This window comes from Callospermophilus lateralis, chromosome 10 (genome assembly GCF_048772815.1).
Source record: "Callospermophilus lateralis isolate mCalLat2 chromosome 10, mCalLat2.hap1, whole genome shotgun sequence".
Classification (NCBI taxonomy): Eukaryota; Metazoa; Chordata; class Mammalia; order Rodentia; family Sciuridae; genus Callospermophilus; species Callospermophilus lateralis.
The window spans coordinates 78340808-78354292 of NC_135314.1; the positions used below are offsets into that span (position 1 = coordinate 78340808).

Consider the following 13485-nt stretch of genomic DNA (forward strand, 5'->3'; position numbering starts at 1 on the left):
AGAGAAATTTGGGGGATTATGAACAAGAGGGACCTCTGTTAAGGACATGAAAACAAAACTCTGCATTTACTGGTATTGTTGTCATCAGAAGAACAAAAATGATGCCCTTTGATTTCCTCTGGACCCAGAAGAGGGAGGTCAAGATATCTATTATGGTAGATAAATAACTTATATCCAATTTATGAATTTTACCTGTGTCATCTCAGGTGGAAGGTTTTGATGCATCTAAATCATTAAGTTACAGTAGAGGTCATTTGTTTAAACTTTCTTGAGATTGTTATCTTTATCAGAATTTTTTGCAAGGCACTTTTTACTTCCTTATTTCTCAGGCTATAAATGAAAGGATTTAATAAGGGAACTACTATTGTAAACAAAAGAGCAGCAGGAATATCTTTATCTCCTTCTTCAAGTAAATTTGGTCTAATATACATGAAGAAAAGAGATCCATAGAATAATGAAACAGATAAAAAGTGAGAGGCACAGGTGGAAAAAGCTTTGACCCTTCCTTCTTTAGATTTCATTTTGAAAATTGTAAAAACAATGTAGACATAAGAAACTAAGACACTACCTATAGTGAAGACTTGAATAGAGCCTGAAAAGACAAAGAGCACAAGTTCATTGACATATGGGTCAACACAGGAGAGTCTGTACAAAGGAAGAATATCACAGTAAAAGTGGTTGATTTGATGAGACCCACAGAAAGCTAACCTAAAGAGTAGACCTACATGAATCATGGAGTGCAGGTTTCCAGCTATGAAGGCTCCTGTGGTCATCTGAACACAGAGTTTCTTTGACATCAGGGTGTGATACTGCAGAGGACTGCATATGGCCACATAGCGGTCATAGGCCATTGCTGCCAGAAGAAAGCAGTCTGCAGTTTCCACAGTGCAAAGAATATAAAATTGTACCATACATTCATAAAGGGAGATCCTTCTGTCCTCAGAAAAGAAGTTCTCTAACATCTTAGGAGTGATAGCACAGGCACAACAGGAATCCACAAGAGCCAGGTTGCCCAGAAAGATGTACATTGGTGTGTGAAGTTGACGCTGTGTAAAAATCAAGGCCACCAACCCTAGATTCCCCACCATGGTGATCAGATAGATGGTCAAGAACACTACAAATAGAAGGGCCTTCAGGTCTGGGTGATCTGTAAATCCTGTGAGGACAAACTCATTTTTCATGGTGTGATTTTCTTTAATCATTCCTGACTTCTGAGAAAAAAAGTGGGAAATAAGGTGTTAGTTTATGATGAGCCCCAAACACTATTGAGCCTTCTTTGGCTCAAAGGAAGAGAAGCATCTTTCATAATAGTGCCACATTTCACCTGGACTTTGGTGAGTGCCTAGTTCTGAGGAAGAATCCATGTTTCCAGTCTAAAACTCCTTTGTTCACTTACTGAACATTTTCCCAGCCTATTTTCAAGGAAATTTATGATTGAATGCATAAAGATGGCTTTGAATTCTTGAGAAACATAGTCAGGACAAAATGCTTCTTTATAATGGTTGGGTAAAGCTGATTCATGTGTTATGTGTCAGAAGTTCATATTATGTTTCTAAACAAGTTTAATGATAATATATATATGGTGATTAAGAATATTGTTTAAGCTCAGTGGCGCATACCTGTAATCTGTAATCTTGGGAGGCTGAGGCAGGAGGATCTTGAATTCAAAGCCAGCCTCAGCAATGGTGAGGTGCTAAGCAACTCAGTGAGACCCTATCTCTAAATAAATACAAAATAGCGCTGGGGATGTGGCTCAGTGGTCAAATGGGCTTGAGTTCAATCCCTGGCGCTCCCCCTGCAACAGTGTTGTTTAAAAGATCATTGTTGTCCATCAGTGTTCATAGCATCATTGTTCATGGTAGCTAAAAGGTAGAAATGACCTAAATGTCCAAAGATAAATGAATGCATAAAATGTGGTATACATATAAAATCAAATATTCTTTAAAAAATAAAACTTTAATGCATTACTGCATTGATGAACCTTCATGCTAAGTGAAATAAGGCAGATACAAAGAAAACATATTTTATGATTTCATTTATACAAGGCATAAGAGTAGGCATAAGAGTAAATTCATAGGAATAGAATATAAAGTGTTGATTTTCAGAGGAGGTGTGATGGGGAACTCTGTTTTAATGGTTACTGAGTTTCAATTTGGAAAGATGGGAAAGTTCTGGATATGAGTAATAGTGATATTTGTACTTATGACAATTACCAATGTAATTAATACCATTGAACTGTGCAGTCAAATATGGATAAAATGGCAAATTTTATGTTATATATATATTATAATTTTAATTTACATGTTCTAAGTAATGTATTATCTCTAATAGTATTGGAATATATGGTTAAAATTAAATGCTTTAGGGAAAAGGAGGGCTATTTAAAAAGTGTTTAATACCAGGGTATGAGTAGGGAAAGTACAATAAATTAAAACAGGGAAGACAGAGATATAAAGGAAGAGGGAAAAGAAAGGGGGCTCTAAAAACCTTGTAAATTATTTATAATACCACTTATTAATGCAATGCTAAATTATTTATCTGTTCACATACATAAAAAGCTTAAATGCTATTAAAAGAAATGTGAGATATTCTAAGAGTTTAAAATTGCTAAATTCATATATGTTCAAAAATCTGAAAAAAATAAAATGTCAAATACAAATTTGGAGATTATTTGTAGTAACTAGACTATTTCTCTAGTTTTTTTCTATACAAAGTTATAAAAAGAAATAGGAATAATTAGTAGAAAATAGATTAATGGCAGAAACAAAACTCTCAAAGAAAAAGCAATTTTTCAATATACCAAAAATGTCTGCCTTCATTACTAATCAGAGAGCTATCATTAACTATCATTTCAAACAACTATGTGAGCTTATTTATTTTGCTTAATAATATAGCAAGATTAAAAATGATAATATTCAGTGTTCTTGTAATGTAATGAAATTGAATTCTAATTGCTTTAATGGTTATCATAGATATTGGAGGAAAAATTATTTGATAATGGATTAATGAAACTCTTAAATGTTTATCCTCTAAAAATGTTAAATCTTCCAGAAAGAAATAATCAGAAATTTAAGGTTCACATATAATTATGTCTACTGCAATCATATACAATATTGACTAAAGCAAAATACCTAAAGATCAGTATGAGTAAGCAAATGCTGATCATCCATATGATGCAATATTGTACAATCCTTAAAATGATATAATAAATACAAAATACTATGTGAAAAACAAATCAAAGAGTTTTATATACAGAATAATTCTAATTTTCAAATAAGTAAGTGCATATAAATATAAAAGAAAAGTAGCATGAAAACACATGAAAATGTTAATGCTAATTTTCTCTGTGATGAAAATAATAGGTATTTTCCCTTTTTTGTATTTTCTTATTTCATATTCCTTACAACTTCTATTACTGTTATAATCAGGAAACAAATTTTTATTCAAAAAATAAAATAGCATGCTCTTAGTCTCCTTGTTTTATAACTTGACAAGACCACAGTAATCATTGGGGACCTGGCTAATGTTTGCTGTGCTTTACAGTTATATAGAGCACAACATCACTGCTGTGAGAAAGGCCTTGACAGTTAGGAATAATAATAATTTACTGACAGTACTGCATTCATCTCAAATCATTCAGTAATATACTCACATATTATAGTGAGTATTCTTAAGGTCACTTTTTTTCTATGGAAAGCAATATCTCTTTGTTGTCAACTTTTACCCTTCTCAGAGTCAATGTATTTACATTTATTAAAATTTCAGGATGTTTTGAAAACTTCCTTTTTCCACTCCTTAGATATATCTTTATAGAATTCTTATCTATTGGGGAACATTTTTATTTTGATTTAAATTACTTCAGTTTAGGTACTTTGAGGATTATTATTCACTTACCTGACATTTATGGTATACCTGCTCTATTCTATCTGCATTTTTTAATCTCTCTGTTGCCTCTTTTAGATATTTCCAGGTGGATATTTATCTGGATGATGATTGATTCCAGCTATGCTCCAAATTTCAGGAACAGAGAAAAAATTTTTTTTGTAGAGACATAGGACGATCTCTTTTTTGGCTTCCTGATAATATTGCTGACTTGTAAATCTTAGATTACTTGGGGATGAGAACTTTAAGAACATCACTGGGAAAAAAGATAACATTTATAATCTGTGCAATATAAATATTTTAAATTAAATGTTACCCTTGCCAGCTTTAAGTCACTTAACATAATGAGTCCCTTCAGTTTTCCCAGTTGATTATGATTGATTAAACATTTGTTTAGAAATGGGCATGTGCCTTACCCGCTAGATCTCAAGGGATACATTTTAAATTGATAAAAATAAATAAGAAATAAATTTTAAAAAGGAAAATAAATAAAAAGAAATAAATTTTAAATTGATAAAATAAAATAAAAAGAAATAAATAAAATAAAATAAAAAGAAATAAATTTTAAATTGATACTTTATTGCTCTAGGTATCCAAAGGGAAACTAGAATCCTCTGTAATATTACATTGAGAGTTTAAAAGACTGTATTGAAATAAAAGTCCTTGCTCATGTAATTTGTTTAGCATATGAGGAATGCCCTACAAAACACCTTTAAATTCTACTTCATTGTAGAGGCTATTAATCCATTTTATCATGTTGTAAGGTATATGGTAAACTATACTATTCAAAGAAGTTTCAAAAACTTTACTATTGCATTCTGTTATTATTGCCAAACTATATTCTAATTTATTTATTTATTTATTTTTTTTTGGTAAATTTAGGCTTATCTTGAATTCAGAAGTGAGGCAAAAGAGTGACAATTATTTATTCAGTGATTTAGAGTAGAGGGAAGAATCTTAAAAAATAAAAAAATTATAATTTCAAGGAAAAATTCTTGTGAATAACTTAGAGAAATAAATATTTCAGAGGTTAATATTTTAGCAAAAAAATATATTAAATTATTTCTTACCTGAATTTCCCTGATGAGAGTTTTAGAGGCAAGTTGGTCTCCTAATGTTAATTTTTAAAGCAGGTCCAGCAATAAAAAATGTATCTTCTTAAACATTTAAGAGAATATTTCTGCAAAGAAGCCAATGATAATATTTATGTTATTGGTAGAACATGGTTAAAATACTCAAAATAATTCTAAAGGGATTTATTTGATATTGACATCAGAACACAACGTGGGAGACCCAATCTTCTGAACATCCAAGGCATACTAAATTAGAATAATTAAATGTATCCCTTGAGATCTAGCTGGTAAGGCACATGCCCATTTCTAAACAAATGTTTTGATTTTAATTTGAGTTTATCCTATTTATCCTAGTCACCAATCTGAATATAAAATACCAAACATGAAGAAAAAGTTCCTAATGGATTGGTCAGCAAAGGCTTCATGGAGAAAGTGGTAATGGAATTAGGATTGGTTATTTCAGAGGGGAGAGGGCCTGGTATGAGTTGGAAACTATACCCTTTCTCATCTGTCTTTTTAAAATTAGTTCTTTTTAGTTGTGTATGATAGTAGAGTCCATTTTGATTAAATTACGTATGCATCGGATAAATCTCATCTTTGTTTTTTAAATGACAAAACACAATTTCTGAAATCTTTGAAATTATGTTTTTTTTTTTTTTTTTGGTCCTGGGGATTGAACCCAAGGTTGTTCAAGTACTGAGTCACATCCCAGCCCTTTTTATTTTTTTGAAATAAGATCTTGCTAAGTTGCTTAGGGCTTCTCTAAGTTGATGAGGCTGGCTTTGAATTTGTCATTCTTTTGCCTTAGGCTTTCGAGTTCCTGGAATTGCAAGCATGTGCCACCATGCTCAGTTGAAATTATAATATGTTTTTATCTTAAGCCTTGGTTACTAAAAAAAATCTTTAAATCTGTTGCAAATCCAGAAACAGTTTATTGAAAGTTCAGTATTTTCCCAATATTTGTAGTGTCATGACTCTTTAGTAACCATCAAAATCAAGTATCAATTTATTTTGTTAATTACTATGATAGGCAGCTTTCTGTCATTGTAACAGACACCTGAGAAAATCAACATATGAAGAGAAAAGATTTATTTTGTCTCATGATTTTGGTGGCTTCAGTTTATGGCTGTTTTGCTCTGTTGCTCTTGGTCTCTAGTGAGGCAGCACATTGTGGCAGAAGCATGAGACAGAGTAAATCTGCTATCTCATAGATGCTATGCAAAAGAGAGGAGAGGATATGGTGGGATCACACCTTCCCTTTCACAGGCTGCCCCCAGTGAACTGCAGATATCTCACTAGTACCCACAGCTTAAAGGATCCATCACCTCCCAGTGGTGCCAAAGAACAAGACTTTATTGTCCATTTAAAATTCAAATGATAGCAATTACTTATCTTGACTTTCTTAAGTCTCCATCCTTTGGGTTGGCTTCATATTCTTGTATTCAGCAGTCCCCATGGACTATCCCTGACCAATGTGGGCTCTGTGGAAAGATTTGTGGGAATCCATGCAAATGATCATTTTTCATAATTTTCTTACACATTTATAAAACTTTTTGTACTTACTGAATTTTTTTTTAAATCCTCATAGTAAGAACCACAAATCAGCTGTCATTTAGTAATGCACTTGTACAAAAAACTGTATAGTGTCTACAATATGCCATCACAATTATACATTCTATTTTTATACTACTGTATTATAGCCTAATATAGAAGATGAGGGAGTCAGATATAAATAAAACATGAATAAGAAAAATAAAAAAGAAAAAATAAGCCCTATGCTGAAGTCAAAATAGGGTAAGTGATAAAGATTGATGGAGAATTATTTTAAATCAGATAAATATGAAAACTCAGGTCTCTTAAGGTCTTGTGGTTCATCACGTGTTCAAAGATCTGCCATCCCATGAGTATAAACTTTAATGTTTGTCATTGTAGGCCATTGAGGTTTGGGGATTTTTACACAAGATTTCTGCTGCAGAAGTTAATAAAGCAATTATGGAGAATGTTTAAAAAGTCTGGGGGCTGGGGATGTGGCTCAAGCAGTAGCGTGCTCGCCTGGCATGTGTGCGGCCTGGGTTCGATCCTCAGCACCACATACAAAGATGTTGTGTCTGCAGAAAACTAAAAAATATATATATATATTAAAATTTTCTCTCTCTCTCTCTCTCTCTCTCTCTCTCTCTCTCTCTCTCTCTCTCTCTTAAAAAAAGTCTGTAGGAAAAGATAAGTAACAAGAAGCCAGTTATGGTGAATTGGGGAAGAATGTATTATGTACAATGAGAGGTAGTGAAAATTTCTTAAGGCAGGTATAAGCTAGGTATGTTTGTGAAATCCATAAATGCAGGGAAAGTGGTGAGAGATGAATGGAAGGATTAATCTCATAGGATTTTAACAAAAAGTATGGAGCCTGCATTTAATTTCAGATCAATAAGAAACCTTGGGAGGATGTACTCATTTCCTGTTGCTGCTAAAATAAGTTATCCCGTACTCAGGAGCTTAAAATAACACAGATTTATTCTTATCTCACAGTTTTGGAAGTTATGTCTGAAATGGTGTCAATGGGCTAAAATCAAGGTGTGGACAAGGCATCATTTCTTGTGAAGACTCTTCTTGTTCTACAGATTGGTCTCATTCCTTGGTTCATGGCCCCTTTCATCTTCACAGCTGGCCAGCTTCATTTTTCTCACATCTTTCTCTTCTGTCTTTAATATGTAGTGTCATAATTAGGCCCACCTGGATACCTTCCCCATCAGGAAGCTGATAAGCCACTTTAATTCCATCTGCAACCTTCATTTTGTCATGCCACATATCATAACGTATTCATAGCTTCCACAGATTTGAATGAGGTTGTTTTTGGGTGGCCTTTATTCTGATTACCAAATGAAGTTTTTAAAGTAGAAAAATGACATTACCATATTTACATTTTAAAAAGAAACATGCCCAGGAATGGAAATGGAGAGACCAGTTACTAGAATATTTTAGTAGTTCAGAAGTAGGGTGATAGTAGTATATATGGAGAAGCATAGGTGAATTTTGGTTATGATTGGAAGGATAATTCCACAGGCTTTATTCATGATTTAGATTTGAGAGTGAGATTCAAGTGTGTAAAAGGAAGTCAACAATGAGATGTATAGTTTTTTCCTTTCCTTTTTTTTACCCCCTAGGTATCTAAGGGCAAGGTGGTTGAATCTATTGAACTGAAGGAGACAGGAGGAGGAATATTCTGAGAAATGAGAAGGTAGAAATATGAATTTGATTTTTTTCATGCTGAGTTTGAAATGCCTATCAGTTATCTAAGTGAAGACACTGAAGAGGCAGTTGAATATAAAAGACTGAAGATTAGGAGTCATCATCACAGATACTTAAAGTTTTGGAACTGAATGAGCTATTCAAGGGAGAAAAATAAGGTAGAAAATAGAATGATACCCTGGAGAGAGGCCTCTGTGACTCTGTGGTTTAGAATAAACCAGATGGTCTGGCATTCAGGAGGGTTAGTAAGAGGAGAATTCAGTGGTATAAAAGTTACAGATGAGTTATGATGAGGAGGCCAGAATGCTAAATTATGGATCTTGAATTTTATGAAGTTGTCCCTGAATAAAATTTGTCGGAATACTAAATCCATCAAATCTGAGTTTCAAAAAAAAAAAACAACAACTTTGTGTGTGTCAAATAGACCTCAGACTGAATGTGATGAATGTTGTTGCTTTTTTTTCCTAATCATATTTGATTCATTGATCAAGACTTGATAGTGATTATCACAACAGCAAACAAAATGCTAATAGCAATAATAATTCAAGGTAGTGTAAAATATGTTTGCTGTGACTTCTCAGTGAACTGGCAAAGCAGTCATGTAAACAAGTAATTAGAATGTAAAGTGATAAAGTCTATGTTATAATCATACATTCTAAACTATGGGAGGAACTGGTGGATTATAGCTTACTTTGCTTGGGGATGTTAAAAACACTTTAAAAACATTGCCTTTTACATTACAAAATAATACGAGCCTTAGAGAGCAAATCTCCATGTGTAAGGAGCCATGGGACTTTATAATTCTAATTTTTTTTCCTGAAATTCACTTGCCTTCTGGGGAGGTAGTCACTACTGCTGTTCAAACCATGGAAACCATAAGAGGGACTTGCTGTATGATTCACATTCTCTATGGTCCGAACGATTCCCTGCAGCACAGAGAAGAGTAAGAGGGATCACTCGTACATGTGTCTACAAGACTAGGGAATAACTACTGGAAAAAAGTAGTGACATACAAATAGAAGAGTAGTTCTCAATCCTTCCTCACTGAAAAAGCATATGGTAAGTGACATCGACTGTATGACCTACTCTCATAGGCCTCCCAAGTTATGAGTGTTTGCCCACTGACTATCGATGATTCTTCTTTATTTTCTCCCTTTCAAGGTAGCATATCATCATGCAGAACAGTGAGGATGATATTATTGAGATAATCTGGAATTCATTCTAGTTACTTTTTAAAGTAAGTCATGTTTAAACTGGTGTTTATTATTAATAATTCAATTGCGATGCATGTCATAACTGATTTTGGCAAATCAGGATATGGAAATAGCTTATGAAGGTTTCTGATCTTGATAATTTGTTTTATATAAGTGAGTTGCTCATCTTGTGCTAATGGGTTCCTATTGGGAGTCCTCCCTATCTCTAAACCTACCTCTGAGAGGCAGATGCTGACTTTCCCCAGTCATGTGGAAGTTCAGCCATGGCTGAGCTCCAGAGACCCATTTCTAAGAACACAAAGAACAGAAGAGGAAGCCAGAGATCTGCTCCTATTTTCTTTTATGAGGGCTTAGCTCTTCTCTCATATGATCAACACTAAGAATGACCAATGCTTCAGATGTAATTCCAACCTGAACCACAAAATTATAAGCATATACTCAATAGTGCAATCATATTCTAAAATTAAGCTCAGAATTTATATAAGAAACATAGAGGATTTTTTTATTTTTGTTTTTTGGTGTTTTATTTTTGGTACTGGGGATTGAACTCAGGGGCATTCTACCACTGACCCTCATCCCCAGCCCAATTTTGTATTTTATTTAGAGACAGGGTCTTACCAAGTTGCTTTTGCTGAGGCTGGCTTTAACTTGCGATCCTCTTGCCTCAGCCTTCCAAGATGCTGGCATTACAGGCATGTGCTGAGCAAGGATATTTTATTATACATTACTCACGAGAAGATATTTGTATGATATGTAGGCATTTTGTGAAAAAAAGATTGGAAAATGAATGGCAAACAAAATTCCAGTGGCATGAAAGCTCTTGAGGTGTTGGAGGAATGGCATATATTCCCTAGGATGTCTGGAGCATCGGGTAGACTAGAGAGCTCAGTACTCATTATGTTTTGGGTAAATTACTCAGTGCTGATTTAGCTTTTCCATCCTCTGTATGAAATTAATATTGAATGGATGCTATTTATAATCAAAGAATTTCTCAGGAGAAGTTCTAAAGTTATTTTGCATATGCCAGAGAGTGTATTTTCATTTATTTTGACAGAGGAAGAGTCAGAATATTTCCTTAGGCAGACATAGAAAGTAAGATAAAAAAGTAGCACATTAAGCTGTGCTCAATAGATAAATCTATAACTGAAGGTATAAAACTCATTTATTTTCACTTTTGTTTCCTTTCTTTTTCTTTTATGTATTCATACATTTATCTTATATCATTTTCCCCCAAATATATGGTGTCTACGTTATGCTAGCTACAATACGTAATACCGTGATTAAGAAATAAACAAAAACAGGTATGATATTTGCTATCTCCTTTATAGAATTGGAGAGTGTTATGATTTAGATATGGTTGGATCAGGCTTCTCTAAGTTTCATGCAGTATGTAGTGGTTCAGCTTGGTTCCCGCTGTGGCAATGTGGACAATAAAGAACCTTTAAGAGACGGGACCTATTGGGAGGCCTTTAAACAACCGGGGGAATCTTCTCTCAGAAAGGATTTTTTAACTTTCATAGTATTTCGGAACTCTTCTCTCAAGGTGGCCATTATAAGATTGATACTAACCTTGAATCCTCTGGATTCCTATCTGGCTATCTTGCTCTTGCACATTCTCTTGCCATCTGCTATAAGGCCCCAGCCAAAAAGTATACTGATGGAGTTGCCCAATCTTGGACTTTGAAACTCCAGAACCATAAACTAAATAAACCTCTTTATTTTAGAAAGTAGTCTATTTCCAGTATTTTTTTTTATTATACTGAAGAGCTGACTAATATATCAGGAAAGGCATGAGATATAGATATTCTCCAAATAATCACTCTAATGAATGTGAGAGTATAAATTTTTTTAAAATAAAGCAAGGTCATTGGAGATATGAGGCTATAAAGGGGGTGAAACTTAGTCTGAAAATTCAGTATGGAGTGGTTAAGTCTGTGAGGTTTGGAACTATGATACTTGATTTTTATTTTAATAAATAAATATATTTATTTTTATGGTACTAGGGATCAGACCTTGGGCCTTGTGCATGTTAGGCAGGTCCCCTTCCACTGAGCTACATTCCTAGCCCAGGGTGCTTAATTTTGAATTTTGTCTTACTTTCTAGTTGATCTTGTGAAAATATTTAACTTCTATGTTCTTCAATTTCCTTATCAGAAAATATATATTATATATTACAATAGATTATATTCTGAAAATGAAGACTAAAAAATTAATTTTGAAGATTTGGTTCCTCTTTGTATGTGTAGCCATGGGAGACAGCCTAACACATAGTGAGTGTCCAATAATGCTATGTGCTCTCACCAGTAGCACCACCATCATCATTGTCACTTGTGGTAGGTCAAATTTAGGGAGCTGACTCACTTCCTTAAATAAGTGATGACTGAGTGAAACTTTAGAGGCTGAAGAGGAGTGATCAGAAGGGTGGAGTAGGTAAGTTTTGAGGAGAACAAATAAAGACCCTATTTCTGAAGGTGACATGGCAAGCTCAAGGTCCTGAAAAAGGATCAGTGAGGGAAAAAGAACCAGGGGAAGATGGTTCAAGGGACAGGGAGATATAAGTAGGAGACAGACAGCATAGGAGGCTGTAGATTATATTAACAATTTGGGCTTTCATTCTAACAGCAATAAAAATCTATGGACAGTTTTTTGTAAAGAAGCCTGACAGGATCAGATTTTCATTTTGTAACTTAATTCTGGCTGAAGTATGAAGTAGGCAAAATTGAATGTGGATAGACCAACATTTTATAGGCAAGAGATTATGGCAGCATGTATAAAGTGGTAGAAATAAGAGTGAAATGGACAAATTTGAGAAATATTAAAGAAGTAGTATGAGCAAAATTGTGTGCTATAATTGGATATAGGGTTCAGAGAAGGAGGATCTAAACTTTTGGTGTATGCAACAGAGTGTTGATGGCACTCATTGAAAATGGAAACATGGAAACAGAATCAGCTTGAAGAAAGAGGAGAGTAAGAAAGAAGTCTGATTTTTACTCATACTGAGTATGAGGTACCTCTGATACTATTGAAAGAAGATGTCACAACATCCAGGTTGTAGAACCAGATTAGGTATCCCTCAAAAGAGGAATGGTAAAGAAAATGTGGAATATTTACACAATAAAATTTTACTCAGTCATAATGACTAAAATTATGTCATCTGCAGGTAAATGGGTGGAAATGGAGAACATCATGCTAAGTAAAATAAACCAGACCCAGAAAATCAAGGGTTGAATGTTTACTCTCATATGTGAAAGATAGAAAGAAATAAGTAGTTTTAAAAAATGGAGGATCTCAAAAAAGGGAAAAGTGGCTTGGAGATTGGGGATTGAGGGAGGGAGGAGGATGGCAAAGGGGAGAAACTGTGGAATGAAATTGGCCAAACTATTCTATTTGCTTGTATGAATATACCACAAGGAATTCCACTTTTATGTACAACTATAATGTACCAGTTAAAAAAAGATAATAGGAAGACCAATTGACCAGAGGAAGGGGACTGGGGGAGGAAGGAGGAGGGGGAAAAAGCTAATGCTGGGGATTAAAATGCAACAAATTATGTTATATGCTTATGTCCAGATGAATACCACTATTATGTATAATTATAATGCACTAATAAAATATAATAAAATGAAAGTTAAAAAAATAAGGGAAACCAGTTGTGGGGGCATAGGGGGACATTTTGTACTATCTCTAACAACTCTGTAAATCAAACACTGTTCTAAAATATTCATGTTTAAAAAACAAAAAATAAAATATAATTTAGAAGTACATAGACTCTACTATAGTAATAAATGCAGGATATGCAAATCATTCATACTGAATAACAAGAGAGATTGAATGTGTTTGGGACCAGGTGGAGAGGGCTGAGTGTATGCTTATGTGATGAGGCATAAAGATGTGTCAAACTGGCTACAAATGGAGTCTAAAATCTAGGGAGAGCAAATAGATAAGAAGGTCTAGAGTGATATTGTCAATAGAAATTAATGGAAGTCAAAAATATAATTTAGAATTTTCTAGTAACCACATTAAAAAGTAGTGCAAAGAAACATATCAAAACCATTTTAATATTAAATATG

General features: G+C 33.8%; 1 protein-coding gene across 1 annotated transcript; it reads right to left on the reverse strand.

The window, feature by feature from the left end:
* Nucleotides 1–233: 233 nt before the first annotated feature.
* On the reverse strand, nucleotides 234–1202 carry LOC143407871 (olfactory receptor 5K1). Its single transcript, XM_076867035.1, has one exon. The coding sequence runs from the start codon at nucleotides 1200–1202 to the stop codon at nucleotides 234–236; it is 969 nt and encodes a 322-aa protein (XP_076723150.1).
* Nucleotides 1203–13485: the final 12283 nt, after the last annotated feature.

Excerpts from the sequence above, each read along its gene's own strand:
- LOC143407871 (XM_076867035.1), bottom strand. The coding sequence starts at position 1,202 with ATGATTAAAGAAAATCACACCATGAAAAATGAGTTTGTCCTCACAGGA.